Genomic DNA, 21,262 nt, shown 5'->3' on the forward strand with positions numbered 1-21,262 from the left:
CAAATATTAACTTTGGCTAGTGTTTGTGACCAAGTGGCTACTAAAAAAGACTGGACATACCCCCATTTGCAATACCTTGGGTTGTCTACTAATGCAAATGGTATGCAATCATGGGGGTAATTATCCTTCCTGGGCTACCATACGGTCTCAAAGGCAACGTAACCAATCTGGCTAATTTCAATGTAAAAAAAAACTGAAAAATGTAACGCGCTATATTTGACCCTGTAACTTCCCAAAACACGATAAAACCTGTACATAGAGGGTACTGTTTTACACGTGAGACATCGCTGAATACAAATATGTGTATATTATTGCAGTAAAAACAGACAGTATTTTGACATTCATAGTTAAAATGTCACATAAAACTAAGAACATTTCAAAAAACTAAAATCTAATTTTCTCTCATTTTATTTATATTTTAGTCATATTAAATTATATTCCATACCTAAATATTTGATGTTAAATGAAAGCCCTGTTTCCCCTGAATAAAATGATATATAATATAATAAGTGTGGGTGCATTTAATATGAAAGAGGTGAATTACGGTTGGACAGACATAGCGCAAATGCCATGTTTTGTTTACGTTTTGATCAAAACGTGTACATTTGGCTCAGTCCTTAAGGGGTTAACCGGTCCAAAATGGTTTTTGCGATGTACATTTGCGACCAGGCATTCTTTTTACACTTTTGTGGTGTTTGTGTTTAGCTGTCATTTTCCGCCCTCTCGTTTACTGTACCCATACAAATTATATAGGTTTTTTTTCAGGACAAAAAAGGCTTTCTTTACATACCATTATTTATATAGTCTCATGTAATTTAATTTTAAAATAATTAAAAAAAAATATGAAAAATTGAATTTTTTATATATATTTGAAGTCTACGTGTATATTTATATAATTATTTATGTAATTTTGTATATGGACATATGTATATTTTGTATTATATTTATTTATATATACATAGATATATATCTATATATACACATAATTTCATTCTAAGATGTATTATTTAAAAAAAAATTAATTTAATTTAAATTAATCATTTGAATTTTATAATATATATTATATACACACACACACACGTGTAATTTAATTATAAGTATTTTTATATTAATATATGTACATATTAATATAAAAATACACTTAGTATGATATATATATATATATATATATATATATATATATATATATATGATATATAGACATATATTAGATATAATATAGGTGTGTGTGTATATATATATATACACACACACACACACACACACACACACACACACATACATACATACATACATATAATTGTATTTATTAACATTAACCTTTATTTATATTTTTGATATTATACACACAGGGAGACAGCCTGTCAGCACAGGCAGTCCCCCTGCAGGCTATCACATGACCCCAGGGGTCCTAATCTGCCATGGGGAGACTGTATGGGCTGCAAGCAGTCTCCCCACACCGGGAGCACCGCCGAGGGAACGACGGTGATCGGGTAAGTACATCTGACCGTTAGGACGGTTCAGGACCGTCAACGGTCGGCAATGCAAAAATGCCGATGACGGTCCTGAACCGTCCTCGGTCCTTAAGGAGCTAATATTGGGGTAGGATTAGTATTTATTGTAGAGTAATGGTTTGCATAGGGATAGAGTTAAGCAAAAGACAATGCTGGACTAGGGAAGGGTTGAGGTTAGGGCATGCATACAGTTAGTGTGGTATAGTGTTGGGTTAGTATAAAGTTACCCTTAAAAAGGAGTTTAGATCCTAGGCATATGAGGCATTAAACAATCAGAACTGATACGTTAATATTTGGAATGCTTTATTTTTACACATCCAATGCAAAAAAAAATAAAAAATGTTGTGTTAGATATTCGTATAGGATAGCAAAAGAAAGCCCTTACTGTCCTTTAAAAAGGAAAAAGTGCATGTGACGAAATGGCTCAATATCAGTTGTGGGTATTATTTTTACATAACCTGTACCACAAAACTCTAGGACTCATCTATGGTAGCATATGCAGGATATACTGCACTGGCGTCTGCTTAATATAGGACAGTCTATCTAGTCCTCTGGCAATACTCCCGTTAGTCATTCCTCTATAGAGGACAATGAATAGCCATATCTTGAGAGACATCAAGAGACTACCAGCTACTTCTTGGTAACTACAAAAAAAGGTTTATTGTATAAGATACAACTTACATCGATCAGAGTGTACAGTAAAAAAACAAAACAAAATAAAAACATTGCAAAAACACTTTCCCCAATGGGAATACAAAACAGGGCCAATAGAACACACAGGAAAATAACTGCATACAAAGCAATCTCTGGTTACATGAACACAGCCCTTTGTTGTAGTTGACAATATGTAGACTTGCTGGCTCCCACAGCAGCTGGTCACTTACAGTACAATATTTAACTTTGTTAACCCACTAAATACATTTCACACCTAGCTATACTTTATGCGCCCCTGCCTCCCTTCCCATCCCCCTCCCCCCCTCCTATTGACACAACTGCATATACAGACACACACAGTAGGTAAAAAAGGGGGACAAAACTTTTTTTAGATACATAAATGAGAAAAGAAAAGTAAAACAAGGATTAGTTAGATTAAAAACAAAAGAAGGAAGGTATGTAGATGAGGATAAAGGTCTAGCTGACTGCCTCAATGAATATTCTTGTTCAGTATTTACAGATTAAAATGAAGGAAAGGGACCTCAGTTAAGAAAAAGGATAAATGAGTAATTTATTACACGTGAGTTTACAGAGGAAGAGGTTCTATTTCAACTGTCAAAAGTAAAGACACATAAGTCAATGGGACCTGATGGAATACACCCAAAGCTATTAAAAGAGGTGGTGTACTAGCAAAACCATTAACAGATTTATTTAACCAATCATTGATAACAGGAGTAGTCCCAGAAGATTGGAAGTTAGCGAATGTTGTGCCCATTCACAAGAAAGGTTATAGGGAGGAGTCGGGCAACTATAGGCCAGTAAGCCTTACTTCAGTAGTGGGGAAAGTGATGGAAACCATGTTAAAGGTTAGGATTGTTGAACATCTAAAAACACATGGATTTCAAGATCAGAGACAACATGGGTTTACTTCAGGGAGATCATGCCAAACTAATCTTATTGATTTTTTTGATTGGGTAACTAAAATTATAGATCAGGGTGGTGCAGTAGACATTGCTTACCTAGATTTCAGTAAGGCTTTTGACACTGTTGCACATAGAAGGCTTATCAATAAACTGCAATCTTTGAGTTTGGATTCCAATATTGTTGAATGGGTAAGGCAGTGGCTGAGTGACAGGCAACAGAGGGTTGTAGTCAATGGAGTATATTCGAAGCTTGGGCTTGTCACCAGTGGGGTACCTCAGGGATCTGTACTTGGACCCATTCTCTTTAATATTTTTATTAGTGATATTGCAGAAGGTCTTGATGGTAAGGTGTGTCTTTTTGCGGATGATACTAAGATATGTAACAGGGTTGATGTTCCAGGAGGGATAAGCCAAATGGCAAATGATTTAGGTAAACTAGAAAAATGGTCAGAGTTGTGGCAACTGACATTTAATGTGGATAAGTGCAAGATAATGCATCTTGGACGTAAAAACCCAAGGGCAGAGTACAGAATATTTGATAGAGTCCTAACCTCAACATCTGAGGAAAGGGATTTAGGGGTGATTATTTCTGATGACTTAAAGGTAGGCAGACAATGTAATAGAGCAGCAGGAAATGCTAGCAGAATGCTTGGTTGTATACGGAGAGGTATTAGCAGTAGAAAGAGGGAAGTGCTCATGCCATTGTACAGAACACTGGTGAGACCTCACTTGGAGTACTGTACACAGTACTGGAGACCATATCTTCAGAAGGATATTGATACCTTAGAGAGAGTTCAAAGAAGGGCTACTAAACTGGTTCATGGATTGCAGGATAAAACTTACCAGGAAAGGTTAAAGGATCTTAACATGTATAGCTTGGTGGAAAGACGAGACAGGGGGATATGATAGAAACATTTAAATACATAAAGGGAATCAACACAGTAAAGGAGGAGACTATATTTAAAAGAAGAAAAACTACCACAACCAGAGGACAGTCTAAAATTAGAAGGACAAAGGTTTAAAAATAATATCAGGAAGTATTACTTTACTGAGAGGGTAGTGGATGCATGGAATAGCCTTCCAGCTGAAGTGGTAGAGGTTAACACAGTAAAGGAGTTTAAGCATGCGTGGGATAGGCATAAGGCTATCCTAACTATAAGATAAGGCCAGGGACTAATGAAAGTATTTAGAAAACTGGGCAGACTAGATGGGCCCAATGGTTCTTATCTGCCGTCACATTCTATGTTTCTATAATACAGGTACACAATACTGAGATGCCTGTAGTACAGAGAAACCTATGTATATGGAAAACAGTCACAAAAACTGTGCCGCAAGCTTGCAGCTTACGCCAAACAAATCAAGGGGATCAGGCCATCCATCACAGCACTTAAAAATAAATAAATAAATAAACTTAAATTACGGTGGAAAAAATTTATATTTTTTGCTTTGGTTCAAGACAATTACCTAAGTCTTTAAATAGATATTCTGTAAAACAAAAAAGTAAAAAAACACAGTCATTATCCATATTAGAAACTATAACCTGACAAGATGTAACTGTAAAACCAAAGTGATCAAAGTAAGACATCTTATTTTAAATGGTTATGTATAACATGTACCAATTAGAAACACTACACAATTGAATAAGTAGAAATCACCAAATAAGGTACAACAAAAAGTATATGCTACAAATATTCAACTTCATGTGTTTAAATTTAAATTAACTGTTCACAGAGACACTTACCTTGGGCACATATTCCATAATTATCCCATCTGGAATTATTTGGTATACAAGGTAGAGGAAGCTGTACTCCTAAATACCTGAGGTCAATGCTCATGGTGTGGTCTACAATGTTCAGTTTTAGTCCAACTGCAGGAAAAAATAAAAGTGCTAGAATTATTATTTTACAAATACACACACACCTATACAATTTGACATAAGTGATATGACATAAGTGATAGAAAAAGGCAGCTCTGAAATAATATATCCTTATACTTTTCTTCATCATTAAAAAGGGAACTGCCAATTCTCTAGAAAGTACACCGTTAAACGTTGAAAATCACCTATAAAACTTGTGACGCTCTGCTTCCGTTTACATTTATATTGAAGAATTATCAAATGACAAAACCGTACAGTTCAGTCCAGGCAAAGTCAAAGCACATATTGCAACTGAGGAGGAAAAATTCCCTAATCTGTATGCTTCCTATGTCAGATGCAATAAACAGAAATGATAATGTAACAATTATTGACAGGGAGCTAATATGGAGGCACTCATTTGTAGGATAAAGAGATGCGCTTTCCTGTGCTGGGCCCACTTCTATGGATGCGACTTCAATAGATCTTAGCGCATTTAATGCTTTCAGACAAGAAAGCATTGTTAGGCTGGTGAGCAATTGAGGCAACACACAACACTGTGCCTATTAGATGGTCTTTAAGGGCCCATCAAAATTTAAAATAGCAGAATTTAAAGTCACTAAAGGGAAGGTTAACAAAAAGGGACATGGTACCCACACCACATCATTGAGAAAAAGTGGTTTGGGTGCCTATAGTGTTATTATTATGTTATTTATATAGAGCCAACAAATTCCGCAGCGCTCTACAGTGGGTGGACAAACAGACATGTAGTTGTAACCAGACAAGTTGGACACACAGGAACAGAGGGGTTGAGGGCCCTGCTCAATGAGCTTACATGCTAGAGGGTGGGGGGTAAAGTGACACAAAAAGGTAAGGATAGTATTAGACTAATGAATGTTGCAAGAGAAGAATCAGTCGGGATCTATTACTAGTTTAATAGGACAGACAAAGTAGGGACTGCTTTGTATTCTATATGTCTCCTATGCTTGACAAAAGGCAGAGCTACCGCTGTCAAGATTTGTCCATTTCCTCAGCCGTCACTAGCAGAGGCTGTGGCGGAAAAAAGGTCTTCCTGATTGTGAGATATCTATGGAGGCTCACATGATCTCGCAGGATCCTCCAGAGACCTCAGCACTATACACTACAATTACAGCATGGGCAGGGGCTCCAGTCATATGAAGCGACAGGAGCTGAAGAAAGAAGATGGCATTACGCATGGGGGACAGCATCTTTTAAGTAAATATTCCCTCCAGCGCATACTATGTGGTGATGTCATCATAAAATGTGAAAATGATGCAAAAACCCCGAGGTGACAGAAGCTTTAAATAAAAAAATAAATAAATAAAATCTCAAAAAGTGCTGACCCCTTTAGATAATACATATATAAAAACAACAAGACAAAAAAAAAAAAAGAAAAACACAAACAAAATATATATCATTACTTCCTACATTTGCTGCAAATCCCCAGAACAGATTTTTGCCATGAAGTACTTGAAACCTTTCAGCTAATAATACAGATGCTCTCCTTATTTTCTGTTTGAACATATTCTATTAACCCTTGTCAGGGGGTATGTAACTACATAAAACAGCTGCATTAATTTATTAGAACAAAGGAGAGCTTATACAGTATCACCTTTTCAATAGCACCATCCATGTAGATAGATAAGTTTACAGGTTTATCCATATAAAATGATTTGTGTGTGTGTGTGTACATAGCGAGCGAAAATATGCACTTGGTGGGGGGGGAGCGATGACGTAGCGGGTGAGGAGGGTGATAGAGAGAGTCGATGGAGTGGGGAAAGGACTGCCCTGGGGAAACAGAGAGGCAGGGAGTGGGAGAGCACAAGGCCAAACTGATTGCCAGAGGTATGCTACATAGCCAATTCTATCACAGCTGATTGTGAAGCAAGGAGCAATGGAGGGAGCCCTAGCAGAGAACGCCGAAAATCCCCCAGCAGCACCTTAGCAACAAGCTATACCGGATCATATCTGAAGATTAAAAGCCAAGTGCAAAATGATACTAAACTGTATAACTTTAATTTACAAGAGAAACAGAAGTCAGGGAGTAATATGGATCTCAAAAATCTAATTTGATCGCAGTACTGTGTTGGTTGTATGATTTACTAAATTGTGTTCTGCAAGACAGGATAGTGTCCCCATGGGGTCTTTTTTTTTATTTCCTCTGTTTCGCACTATTCCTATTATACTACTAACGTCAAAGAGAAGTAGATGTAAAAGAGAATAAGAGTGACACAAAATAGCGGTGTACTAAAGCAAAGAGGGGAAGAAAGGGGCAAGAAGAGATAGGAAAGAGTCCAGGGAAAAGGAGAGTAATACCAAAGACATCGCTATACCAAAGAGCTTACAATCTTTAGAGAGAGAATGGCCACTAAAAGACAAAAGATGGCAAACATTTATATAAAAATTAAAAAAATTAAAAAAAATAAAAACACCTGAAAACAAACCAGAAAGACATTTTTTCTCACCACATCCCCCAGGTCAAATTAAGTGTTTAGAGAAGGAAGATAAGGACTATGATCACTTACTCAGACATCTAGATACACAATTTGGGAAACAGAGAAGAAATCAAAGTCAACACTCTGGAAATTAAAGGAGCACTATAGGGTCAGGAACACAAACATGTATTTCTGATCCTATAGTGTTAAAACCACCATCTAGTCCCCCTGGCCCCCTCATGCCTTTCTAAATATAGTAAAATCTTACTTGTATTCAAGTATGGAGCGGCTAGCTCTGGCTCTGACCTGCCCCTGTCTGCTGGCATCATCACAAGTGGTGGCCTGATCCAATCACAATGCTTCTCCATAGGATTGGCGGAGACTGACAAGGAGGCAGATCAGGGGCAGAGCCAGCATGATTCAAACACAGCCCTGGCCAATCAGAATCTCCTCATAGAGATAAATTGAATCAATGAATCTCTATGAGGAAAGTTCAGTGTCTGCATGCAGAGGGTGGAGACACTGAATGTTTGGATGCATTTTAGGTAGCATTTTATGTAAGGATCTTGAACAGCTATCTGAGGAGTGGACAGTGAAGTTATCACTAGGCTGTAATGTAAACACTACATTTTCTCTGAAAAGACAGTGTTTACAGCAAAAAGCTTGAAGGTAATGATTCTACTCACCAGAACAAATTCAACAAGCTGTAGTTGTTCTGGTGACTATAGTTTCTCTTTAAGAAAGAACTGTTGACTCAATCTACATATACAAGGTATAGTAGGGTAATTAAACTGGATGGAACATATGGAAAAGGCCCACAAAGAAGAACACCTGGAACTGGAAAAGAAAATGGCTGATATGGAGAACAAATTGATAGACCAGGAAGACCGGTCAAGACAAAACAACTTAAAGGACCACTATAGTGCCAGGAAAACATTCGTTTTCCTGGCACTATAGTGCCCTGAGGGTGCCCCCACCCTCAGGGTTCCCCTCCCGCCCGGCTCTGGAAAGGGGAAAAGGGGTAAAACTTACCTTTTTCCAGCGCTGAGCAGGGAGTTCTCTGCCTCCGATCCTCCTCCGTTCCGCCCCGTCGGCTGAATGCGCACGCAAGAGCTGCGCGCGCATTCAGCCGGTCGCATAGGAAAGCATTATCAATGCTTTCCTATGGACGCTTGCGTGCTCTCACTGTGATTTTCACAGTGAGAATCACGCAAGCGCCTCTAGCGGCTGTCAATGAGACAGCCGCTAGAGGCTTTGGGGGAAGGCTTAACCCATTTATAAACATAGCAGTTTTTCTGAAACTGCTATGTTTATTTAAAAAATGGGTTAACCCTAGCTGGACCTGGTACCCAGACCACTTTATTAAGCTGAAGTGGTCTGGGTGCCTAGAGTGGTCCTTAAAGAATTAGAGGAGAATCAGAACAAATAAATGCAAAAAATCTGGAGCCATATGTAGAGGACTTTATCAAACATCTGAAGGTAGAATTGGACTCCAGAATCCATATGATGGAGAGATGCCACAGAGTGAATAAACCTAAAGGTGTCCCAGACTACCTTCCAAGATATGTATTGATATGATACACCACTTTAACCTCTTAAGGACAGAGCTTCGGAAGCTTGTCTTTCACTTAATGACAACGACATTTTTTGCTGTTTGCGTTCAACTGCAATTTGCATTTGACTAATTTATTGCACCGACGCATATTATATACCGTTTTTTAAAGGACAGAAAGGGCTTCAATTTGATGTAACACACACATATATACATATATGTGAGCAGCGATCAACTCGCCTGACTTCGGATCTGGTAAGCACTATTTTCCTCTTCTGTTTATAGCACTTTAAAGTGCTAATACCTTAATTTCTTTTAGTGATTTTTTCCCCCCTTTTATTTCCTTCTCAGGATTTTTTCCAACACCTGCTGTATTATCATTGTTGTTACTAAATAAAGGAAGGCTTTGTGGGTGACCCCCACCATTTTATTATATGCCACTTCATTATATTGAGTGTCTTTAATATAAATTCTTAAGGTGTTTTAACACCAATATTACTGTTACGGGTGACCCCCTTATACAAATACACTATAATTAAGTGATACAACACTTTATTACTACTCAGAGGTGAACCCCACTGTCTATGGTTATAATTAAGTCGTTAACCCCACTGTTTACTATCATAGTGGTACAACCCACTTGTGTATATTTTAGTGGACAACCCCACTAAATATTGAGTGCCGCCTACGTTTTAAACTACATAAATATTTTGGGTGACCCCCATCTATACTCTGAAATAATTTTGGGTGAACCCCATTCAACTCCATTCTTTCAAATTAATATACTTAACTGTTTGGCAACCGCTCTAAGACATACCATGTCTGACAATAATGAGCCCGCTATATCCCAGGTACTCAGAGCCTGGTTGGTTTCAACCATTGCAGATTCCATCCCCAAGGCGTTAGCAGCCTTTCATGAGAAGACTTCAGCCGAAGTCACCCCTACTGCACGTCAACTCTCTGATTACGAGGACTCTCAACCCTCGGATCAGGAGGTTACACGCAAACGCCCCTGGAAAGGGGAGAGTAGGTCTGCGGGCAAGGGCAAGGCTCCTGCCAAGTCCCAAAAATTGATTGCCACTCGCCCCGTTCAAGCTAACTTTAACCCCTTAGAGGGTCTACATCCCACACGTTAGACGGGGTTGACTATTATTTCCTTGGATATTCTGATGAGGACCCCTCGGCGAATGCGCTAGGGGATACCCCCATCGGAATTTGTCAAGGAAACCTCTCACACATAAAGATCTAGATGCTATACTACCTAATCAAACGGACCCGATTCAGACATCCTTCTGGATGCTTCGGGTGTCCCTTTATTTGACCCCAGGGTCATCAGACACCCACGGTCGGCAGAATGGGCTCCACCAGAGCACATTTCCAACTTTTGTAAAAGGTGGTTATGCAAACCACTGGACAAAGAAATTAGGGCAAAACTCAGAGCCGAGTGCCCTCGACCGACCATTCCAAACAAGGTAGCTCTCACGCCAGATTTGACCCAAACACAGTTAGCGAGTGGGCCCAGAGAGCCTTATGCTTGCTAGGCAACGCTAATGTGGCCATGTCCACCGAGAGACGCTAGGCGGCACTGTACAAACTGGATGCAAAATTAGCCGATCTGAGCTCCCGAGAACTGGGACTAGAGGCAATGGATTACTGTTTGGGGACTTGTTCATGAAAGACCTTTCCAAACATGTAGCGGTGTTCACCACCCTAAATAAGGCCCAATCCTCCTTGCGCAGGATTTTTCGTTCTCAGTACGGCCGTTTTTCTGGGAGAGCTGGACGTTATAGAAGCCGAACGAACAGCAGAATCGCCTTCACAGGCTACAGGCCTCGCCCCTCTGAAAACTATTGGCAATCGGGACAACCCCGACCCTACCACAGGCAACTATTCACTAATAGAGGGTCTATCCGGGGACGTGGATCTGCCTACCTACGCGGAAGAGCTGCTCCAGGTAATAAATCTCCCTTCTTTCAATGTACCTATAGCAGGTCGATTAACCAGTTTTTCCCAACAGTGGGAATTACTTTCTCAGTATCTATGGATCCTACACACAGTCCAAGGGTTCAAATAGATTTCCTTTCCACCCCTTCCAGGACACCCCACCTACACCACTACAGATGTCTGCAGCAGACAACCTGACACTACAAACCGAACTGCGCAAGCTAGTAAACAGTCTATATGCACTGCAACTATACATACAGATTGTCACTGGTAGTTCGCTCTGTTCTACGAGAGGCGCTGGTGCATGTGAGTGCTTGTCCGTTTGGTTGGGACAAAATCCCGTCTGTTAGGGTACCTGCACAAATAAACATCTCTACATATGCCAAATGCCCACACAACTCAGGGATGGTCAGTTCCCGATTAACCTGGAATCCCTGGATCTGGCCATCACAGATACATTGTCATACATATATATGCTTTGTTTCCCAATATGCTGGGATGATACGTGCAGGGTTAACGTCTTGTGTGTCATAAGAATTGATTGTACCAGGTAACCGAGTTTCGGTTGGTGCTGGTTGTATGGTAGAGGGAGGCCCAGCCTTTGTTAGTGCTGAGGTGACTGATTCGAGATTGTGCCAGTCTGGAGTTAATTTTCTCATAGAGTTCATGAGAGAGTTTATCATGTCCTAGGATGGCCATTGGTAGAGATGTTAAGGTGACATCTTTTACCAGCCAGGATATCTCGGTTACTGTGTGCTGGGATCATATGTGCAGGGTTAACGTGCTGAGTGTCAGGAGAGTTGATTGTACAAGGTAACAGAGTTTCAGTTGATGCTTGTTGTACAGTAGCATGAGGCCCAGCCTTGTGAGGGCTGTGGTGACCGACTCGAGATTGCCAGTCTGTCGTTAATTTTTTGCTCATGAGTTCAAGAGTGAGGCTAGCATGGCCTGGGTGTCACCTGAGTTGGTGTTGCTTGGGCCTTCCCCCACCTCAGTGTTGTATGTTGATGTGTGGAGGAGTTTAAATAACTCTGCTTTCTTTGCTGAGGCAGGATAGGGGATTTGTCGCCTCCTTGGGTCGGTGGTAATGTGTGGGATCGTTCAGGATCTGATTGATGCTGGACTAGCAACATCTCCTCTGCTTGAAGGTGTATCAATTCTAGCTGGGGTGCTAGGAAGAGGTAATAGTTTGCCACCTTCTTGAGACATCCTTTAATAACAATAAAGATAGTAATTATTATTTGTACCCAGCGGCTAGCTAAGCCGTAAGGCGAAACGATTACTGGTGAGGCCTTGCTAGTTGCCAAGTGGTTTGAGAGGCTCTATGCGTTGGCGCAAGGGGATTTTTGTGGCCACCGAACGTTGTGGAAGAAAGTTGGCCTCTCGATGACAGTAACCAGAAAATAGGAAGGGGAGTGACAGGTGAGGCACTCTCTATGATACAATGCGAGGCGGGGTGTTTGCCTCGCGGGACCACTAACCGTAGCGTAATGTGGAGAATAAAGGGGGTATAATACCTATGGACCCTAGAAACCTTATTGCCAGTACGCTATTACTATTCCAGGGAAGATAAGATATGAATAACTACGTGAGCAGGTGTACGTACCTGGTAGTATGGTATTGAACCTGACAATCCGTATAGGTTTTTTAGTAGTACCTGTAACCTAAATGGATAAACCTTATGGCATAAGGAAATATGGCATAGACCAAGCTTATCTTAATATGTACAGTATATGTGAAAAGTAATGTGCCATTATGTGTAAATATTAAACATCGTAGCCATACTGGTTAAATATGTATCATTCTTAACCCACTGAGTGCCGTATAAGTGATAAAGTGGTCTGGCCCCACCTTGTATGTTGTATGTCCCCTTACTAGGGGAAAGTCTGTTGTGTGAGCAGTGTGCTGTGTAAATATATGTGTTTGTGAACTATATTACAAATAGGAAAATAGGAAGGGGAGTGACAGGTGAGGCACTCTCTATGATACAATGCGAGGCGGGGTGTTTGCCTCGCGGGACCACTAACCGTAGCGTAATGTGGAGAATAAAGGGGGTATAATACCTATGGACCTAGAAACCTTATTGCCAGTACGCTATTACTATTCCAGGGAAGGTAAGATATGAATAACTACGTGAGCAGGTGTACGTACCTGGTAGTATGGTATTGAACCTGACAATCCGTATATGTTTTTTAGTAGTACCTGTAACCTAAATGGATAAACCTTATGGCATAAGGAAATATGGCATAGACCAAGCTTATCTTAATATGTACAGTATATGTGAAAAGTAATGTGCCATTATGTGTAAATATTAAACATCGTAGCCATACTGGTTAAATATGTATCAGTCTTAACCCACTGAGTGCCGTATAAGTGATAAAGTGGTCTGGCCCCACCTTGTATGTTGTATGTCCCTTTACTAGGGGAAAGTCTGTTGTGTGAGCAGTGTGCTGTGTAAATATATGTGTTTGTGAACTATATTACCGGTTACGTATATGCAGATGTGCCTGCTACTGTGTAATAATATGTGTATTTATACCACATGTTGATATACTACTTGCTATGTGAATTGCTGTATGTCTTACTAACCAGTAGGGGTCAGTGAATCATGGTGTTGCAAAATGTAAGTGCACTTGAGATCTGCCAAGTGCCCTATAGGTGGCAGTGTAGTTGGATACTGATTGGTATGTGAAATGTTGTTTGTCTGTTGACCTATAGGGGTCAGTGTTTTGGGGTTTGTAAAACCCCATGAAAATTGTCAATGTACTTGACAGACCTGTAGGTGGCAGTGTTGATAGAACCACTGTTGGTCTTGATGTGAAATGTAAATTATTGTGAATTAACATGAAGTTGAGCCCGTGCAGGAGTTAAATGTATGGTATAGGTTATGTTTAAAACAATCTTGCGTGTAATTTTATTTTGGCTGTAAAATTGTATATGACATGTGAAGACAGCTGTTGCTTTTGACCAGTAGGGGTCAGAAATGCGGATTGCATGGTGAAATCCCCCGTAATCCAAAATGCAAGGTTAATCTGAGATTTTAAGAGTGACCTGTAAGGGTCAGTGTGTTTATGTGAACACTTGTTCGTGAGCTCTGCCCCAGCGTAATGGATGTATGATGACAGGGAAACGAACAGTGCCTGTTCGACAATATACCATATGTGAACATAATAGCCTAATAAGTCATTGTAACAAACCAGTGTTCTATTCTTGGGTTTTAAAACACAAAACGTGTGTTTAGTACCATAGTAAATGCATGAACTAGTTCCTGTTCGGTAGAAATTGCACGAACTGTTAGCCTGGTATGAAAGGGAAACAAAACGAAACAAACCTAGTATGTTCGGTAATGAAACAGAACGTGTTCCCGTTCGGGAATACGCTAATGCTCGAAATGAGCCAGAGAGAGATAGAAACAAGTGAGTTGAAATGAATGAAATGCACGAATATGCATTGGTTTTAGAACAGACAGACTAAATGCAGCCACAAAGTGAGGACCTGACCCATGCATGATGCCGTGGGACTGATGCCTGGCGTAACGGGTAGGTCGACTTACGGTTTGTGAGTCACTTGGACGCTATCCATGGCAATGGGTTGAAGAAAGAAGTTGGTCGGACAGAAAACCTGTGGCTGGATTCCTGACACAGCTCAGCTTAGAAAACATCATGGAGTAACCAGGTAAAATGGTGTCTAGAGACCAGGAAGTGGAAATCATTCTGATGCTGACCTCAAGTGATATGAGTCAGGAAGGGGGTATCCCTTATATAAGGGAGTAAATTAGTTTAAGCCTCTCCCACAATTACAGGCCAAGCTGCCTTAATACATATAAAATAAAGGATAAAGAAAACTTGCGTAATGGCCCCAGAAAAAAACAGGAAGAGTGTTTGAAAAATGTTATATCAGGATTTCTATAACTTACCAGAAGAACTATACGGTAGGGAAGAAGAGATTGGGAAATGTTGTGGTAACATACATATGCCAAAAATTCTACCGACCAACTAAAACTGATAAACCAGCCCATAACAAAAGTAGAGGTTGGTAAATAAATAGAGAAGCTCAAAATAAAGACTGCTCCAGGTCCAGACAGTTTTACAAATACATTTTACAAATTGATGGAAGACCAATTAAAAGGAGAACTTACTAGCATCCTTAATTACATGATGAGAACAGGATGCTGCCCTGGAGAGTTAAGAGCGAATATTGTTACTATCCCAAAAGCAGATAAAGATCCAGAAGTGATCAGCAACTATGGACCTATTTCACTAATCAATGCAGACATTAAAATACTATCTTCTCTTCTTGCTAAAAGAGACTTTGCCCCCTTGGTGACATCATCAGAATTGCCCATTTTTAGCCAATCCATTGCTTTCCCATGGGGAAAGCATTGGTTTGTCCAAAATCGTCAAGGAGGCAGGGCCAAATACCGGTTTGGCCAATCAGCACTTCCTTCTAGAGATTCATTGAATCAGTGCCATCTATGAGGAAAATTCAGCGTCCCCATGCCGTGCGTGGAGACGCTGAACGGAGGTGCTGCCTACTGTGCAGCATTGAGCCAAGAGGCACCTCCAGTGGCCATATATAGTTACATAGTTAGATAGCTGAAAAGAGACTTGCGTCCATCAAGTTCAGCCTTCCTCACACCTGTTTTTTGCTGTTGATCCAAAAGAGAAAAAAAAAAAAAAAAAAAAAAAACCCCAGTTTGAAGCACAATTTTGCAACAAGCTAGGACAAAAAATTCCTTATTGACCCCATAATGGCAGTCAGATTTATCCTTGAATCAAGCAGTTATTACCCTACATTGAAAGATTATATCCTTGAATATTCTGTCTTTGCAAGTATGCATCTAGTAGCTGTTTGAACATCTGTATGGACTCTGATAAAACCACTTCTTCAGGCAGAGAATTCCACATCCTGATTGTTCTTACAGTAAAAAAACCTTTCCTTTGCCTTAGACGAAATCTTCTTTCTTCCAGTCTAAACGCATGACCTCGTGTCCTATGTAAAGTCCGGTTTGTGAATATGAGGAGTGGCCACTTGGAGGTGTCCCTAGGGGCAATGTAAACACGGCCTTTCGTTGGAAAAGGCAGTGTTTGCATTAAAATGCCTAAGGGCAATGGTTATACTCACCAGAAAAACTACATTAAGCTCTAGTTGTTCTGGTCACAATAGCGTAACTTTAATTTTCTTGTACAAAAAATTAGGCTCCATGAAGAAAAAATAAAAAAGAGACTGAGTTATTTAGGCATAACCACAATCTCAGATCTAAAAGACCTAATAGAAGCAAACAACTTACCTTTACTAAAACAAACCAATAATAATTGAAGGGACTGGAAAGTATTGGTTTCTCCTGGTCTGGTAGAATCAATATTTTAAAAGCATATATTTTACCAAAATGACTGTATTATGGAGGAATGTTATATTCCTTCCAAAGAAACTTAACGATCTGTGAATCATAGGTTTTATGGCAGAATACCTTCTTAAAAACAAGGGGTAGAAAATCTTAAATCTTATTCACCTTCTCGATACCAAAGTTATTTATAGATGGAGACATGACAAACATATAGGACTGATTAATAAATGGGGAAAAGAGCTACAAGTACATATACAAGAAGAGGAGTGGATGAATTCTCTAACCAATTATATAAACGTATATATTGCCTAAACCTCACTGAAACACAATTCAAACTTTCAAATAGATGGTACTTAAGAACGAAAAACCTAAAAGAAAAAAAATTTCCCCAGAGCTGTCAGATAGGTGTTGGAGATGTAATGTTAATGAAGGCACTGATCCACATTTGGTGGCAATGCATATCCATAAATAAATATTGGAAAGATATAATCAATGTAATATATACAATAACGTAAATGTAATTAGTTTTTAAGCCTGAAGTTGTTTTATTAAACTTGGATTGGCAAATGATAAAAAAAAAAAAAAAAAAATGAATGCTACATATTATTACTGCAGCTAAATTACTTCTAGCACAAAACTGGAAACACAGAAAATTCTATTTACCCAAGAAGTAATAACCCAAGTTATATGGCAGGCAAACATGGAGAGGGGCATTTTAATGAGCTTAGGTTGCAGATATACTCAGACAGAATAATGGGATATATGGATAAAGAAAATGGAAACTCTAATTTAACAATTATTCCAATAAGGGTAAAAGTTTTTTTTCTTCTCTATTTCAAGTAACAATAAAACAGGGTGAGAAGTAATATTGTTATTCTCCTTGCTTATTCCCGCTCTGCTCAATTTGTATTGTGCGTATAGGCCTACTTCCTGTTACAGAGAGGGGAGGGGCCAAGGAGGAAGGAAAAGAAAGAAATTGATCCCAGTAAACGGGCAAAAAAAATAAATGGATTCACAAAATCAATTATAATACACAAGACATATTCTAATAAATAAAGATTGGGGAAGCTTAAGAAAGGATAAGAGACCTAAGGGAAAAAAGAGAATTAGGAGATATTTATGATGACAAGAGTACCAATGCCATAACTATAAGCAACAGCTGAAATTGCACAAGACAAGTACACGTCTGAAATTGGGGTAAGAAAATAATAATAATAATTAAAAAATAATAATAATAATATGCCCTTGCTATGGACCTACTAGACTTGCAGTGGTGAGTAAACCAAGTTCTGGCTAGTAAAATAGGAGTTCAAATTTTGGCATTGTGCAAACACACAATATATATATATACACAAACACATATGAAGGTATGTTCCATTTCCTTTCATAAAATTTGGATTTTCTAGCAAATAGATTTTTTTTTGTACTGTACCTTGTTGCAATGCTGGGTGAATGACCTGTCTATGTCGCATTGACCTGAGATCTGCAACAAGCTCTCTCTGAAGTGATGATATCTTCCTCTGATCATCTAAAAGACAATGCAAAATAAGACATCAATCTACTGCACACTCTAAACAAGTGGATGTGACATACATTGCAGCAGAACAATCTTCTTAACAGGCGTTTCAACTTCACACACATATATAGAGATCAAAATTTCCAGTCTTTGGTTACCTATTTGAGGACAACCCACACCCTAACTTTTGACAGGTCTTAATATAAATTCCTTTTAAGGTATATCCCCTTGCTCTGGAACTCCAGAGCATGGATATTTCACAGAAAGGTATTGATAATCTCCTAATTATATATCATATTTTAAACGGTTTGTTTATTTATTGCATTACCACATTATGTAACTAAATCGCCATTATTTCGTCTAATCATAGACTCATGTGAACATGTAAGGGTAAAAGATGAATAAGACTTGATATATGCATGTGCATGTATGTTTGTGTGAGTGATTTATTCTTTCTGCATTAAAAACTTTTTTTTTAATCTCTTTAATTTAGAATATGAATAATATGCAACATTTTTCTTTCCTTAAATAGTGATTACAAATCCAGAAGTGACTGTTCGTCATTTTCTTACCCCATTAAACACTACTGCAGTGTTCACTGGGGTGAATAAAGCAGTGGGCGTCCGTAAAAAGCTTATTTACCTCCTCTGCACTTCTGTGAGACTTAACAGTCCGCAAAGCTTCTGGTGAAGCAGAGCATCAACAAACAAACTCCATGCAAGTGCATGTATGTTTAGAGTTTTTCCAGCAGTACCATATGTATGCTTGAATGGCATTGCAGCAGTTAAACGAATTTGCATTATTTGCGGAATGTTGTCCAGCTAAGCAAGTAAATTAAAATATACAAAAGGATAATAAATAAAAAAAACATTTAAAGCACAACCAATAGCAACATTTTAGTTCTTGGTTCTGCTCAAATCAGGGACATCTGTTGCAGTTTGACCTTTAATATGCCAAGGTACTTGGCGTGTATCCTCTAGAATATGTACTCCTTCAATTAATCTTTTTTCATAAAAAAGTAAAATGAAGTACCTTTTTCACTTTTGGACATTGTTGATACTGGAAAACTTGACTGTGCATCCTTCTTTGGCTTATTCCCTGTATGAACATCCAATGCATCCTAAAACATACATGTGTAAAAACACTTATGACAACAAGTTTGTGCACAACAATCTCTTGCGGTGATAGTTTAGTCTCTCTCTCCAAGAGCTGGAGAGCTTATCAATGTTGGGTTCAATGTTACTCTATAAAAAGCATTAGAATGGTGGAGCATGGCAATTGCCATATCCTAATGCTTCTCTAAGTGAAACGGTGAACAGGACCAGAGATCTGGACATATTTCAGAAGAGGATGAATATCTGCCCAGCATTAAATCAAATGTGAATAAAATTAATTTTAAAAATAAATATTTTTTTAATGAAAGTTCTCCAACAAATGAAGATAAAGTAACAGCAACATGAAAACAATAAAGCCAAAAGTTCACAATGTGTGGGATCTGGATATAAAAAAAAATACTGTAATAAAATATACTTGCCTTTGAAGCAAATGCAACAAAAAGGACTCCATCTACATCCTCAAGGTCTGGATTAAAATCTTGGAATAGCGGTGTTGCTATGGAGGTCTTTCTTGCATTCTGTCCAGTCTTGGCTTTGTGTTTGCGTGGCCTCCCTCTTTTGCTTTTTACAGAAGGTAACCGAGTGTTCTGTGGTTTTGTAGCTTTTGGAAGGAGTTGTTTATTTTTTGCTGCAGAAGACATTTGGGAACTACCCAATGAATCCTCTGGCATGATATATTCAGAATTAACACTGTGTCTACTAGATCTTTGTTTGTCTTTGTTTGACATTTCTTTTCCAGTAGCAAGGGTACTATTTGAGCTAGTCAAGTCATGACTCTCCTCTGTGAAAGACTGAAGGTTATATACGTGTGAATCCAGCAAAGTCTCCTGCCTCAACACCAGCTCCTGCAAGTCCAAATCACTCACTGTATTTTTTTCCCCTGTACATTGCTCTAAATATACAACGGGCATCTTTCCACTATCCAATTTTAACAATTTGGCTTTGGCGACCCCAGAAGGGCTTGTGAAAGAACGTTTTCTCTCCCCGCATGGCTCTGACTGGAACTGGGCAAATTGCCTCTCTAATATAGGATAGTCATCATCACTATTTGAATACTCATCTGTTACTTCATTATCGGAGGACTCCTGTTTTATTGCTCTCTCTCCAGGATATATCATGGAACAGTTGTAGTCATAGTCATCCACAGGCTCCTCTTTAATGACAGCATTTGACAGTGGCTTGAGATCCTCTGGAGAGGCCAAATGGGAAGGTTCATCAAGACTACACAAAACAGAAATGCAGGAGAAAAATAAAAATAAAATCATTAAGAGAATGTGCATGCATATGTATATGTATGTATGCTCCTTGATAATTAGTCATCTTTAGATATTGCAATCTCACATAAGGCCAAATTAATTATATTAATGCCAAATTATGGAGCTATTTACTACTAATTTCGAATTTCTAACTGTTCAATAGCTCCCTAAATTGGTACCCTTGTGTCAGATAGCTATATTTAACCCCTTAAGGACCAAACTTCTGTAATAAAAGGGAATCATGACATGTCACACATGTCATGTGTCCTTAAGGGGTTAAAGATACCAAATAGGTAGTCGTTTAGTATACAGTTCCCTTATTCAGTATTCTTAAATATGGCAATCTCACAGAAAGATACCAAATTAGAGAGCGATCTACAATTATAATTATTAAAATGTGTTAGCAATTTGGAGGTGGCCCTCAATCTATTTACAAACAGATGATCATCAATTTCAACCAATGAGCAAGGATGCAGAGCTTTTGGCTCTCAATGGTGAAAAGTAGGGACCGATTATCGGTCTCCCTGATACCAAGGGCTCATATTCAGCATTATGGCAAATATCTGTAACGGCTCATAAGGATACCAATAATGCAGGCGGAGTTCCTCTCTGCTCCGCTCCCTCGCACGCTGTTTAAGGATGCCAGAAACCAGAATAGGAAGTCAATCAGACCCTGGCTTCACTGCAGGGAGTGGAAAGCTACAGAAGGAAGATTAGAGAGCTGCCCCACACCTACCCCCTCCAATCACAAAAGAATATTGTTTTCACTCACTTTTTAAACAACGCTGTGGCGGTTTTGCCACGGCTTGTACCGCCTCTATGGCAGAGATCATCAATCTTTATGATCTAAGATAAGCTAATGCTATTCCATAGGAATGCACTGGGATTATATTGCGCATGCACAGGAAAACACTGTGCTGTGCCAATCAGCGTCTTCTCATAGAGATGAACTGAATAAATGCATCTCTATGGGGAACATTTACCGCCTCCATGGAGGACATGAGATGCTGAACATAAACTATACACAGTGAACCAGGACTCTCTAGTGGCCGTCTGAGTGACTGTCACTAGAAGTGTTATATGCCACCAATGTAAACACTGCCTAAAAAGCAGTGTTAACATTGAAAAACCTA

The 21,262-nt window shown here is 39.1% G+C and overlaps 1 protein-coding gene across 1 annotated transcript in view; it reads right to left on the minus strand.

The window, feature by feature from the left end:
• The window catches only part of MGA (MAX dimerization protein MGA), a 310,904-nt gene that overhangs the window by 182,377 nt on the left and 107,265 nt on the right, over positions 1 to 21,262 (minus strand). The window contains exons 3-6 of the mRNA XM_063440253.1: positions 19,293 to 20,094; positions 18,791 to 18,878; positions 17,675 to 17,770; positions 4,833 to 4,958 (exon numbers count right to left, since the gene is read on the minus strand). Of these exons, the coding sequence (XP_063296323.1) occupies positions 4,833 to 4,958; positions 17,675 to 17,770; positions 18,791 to 18,878; positions 19,293 to 20,094 (1,112 nt within the window). The remainder of the gene's footprint in view (positions 1 to 4,832; positions 4,959 to 17,674; positions 17,771 to 18,790; positions 18,879 to 19,292; positions 20,095 to 21,262) is intronic.

The sequence above is a fragment of the Pelobates fuscus genome, chromosome 13 (genome assembly GCF_036172605.1).
Source record: "Pelobates fuscus isolate aPelFus1 chromosome 13, aPelFus1.pri, whole genome shotgun sequence".
In the NCBI taxonomy this organism is placed as follows: Eukaryota; Metazoa; Chordata; class Amphibia; order Anura; family Pelobatidae; genus Pelobates; species Pelobates fuscus.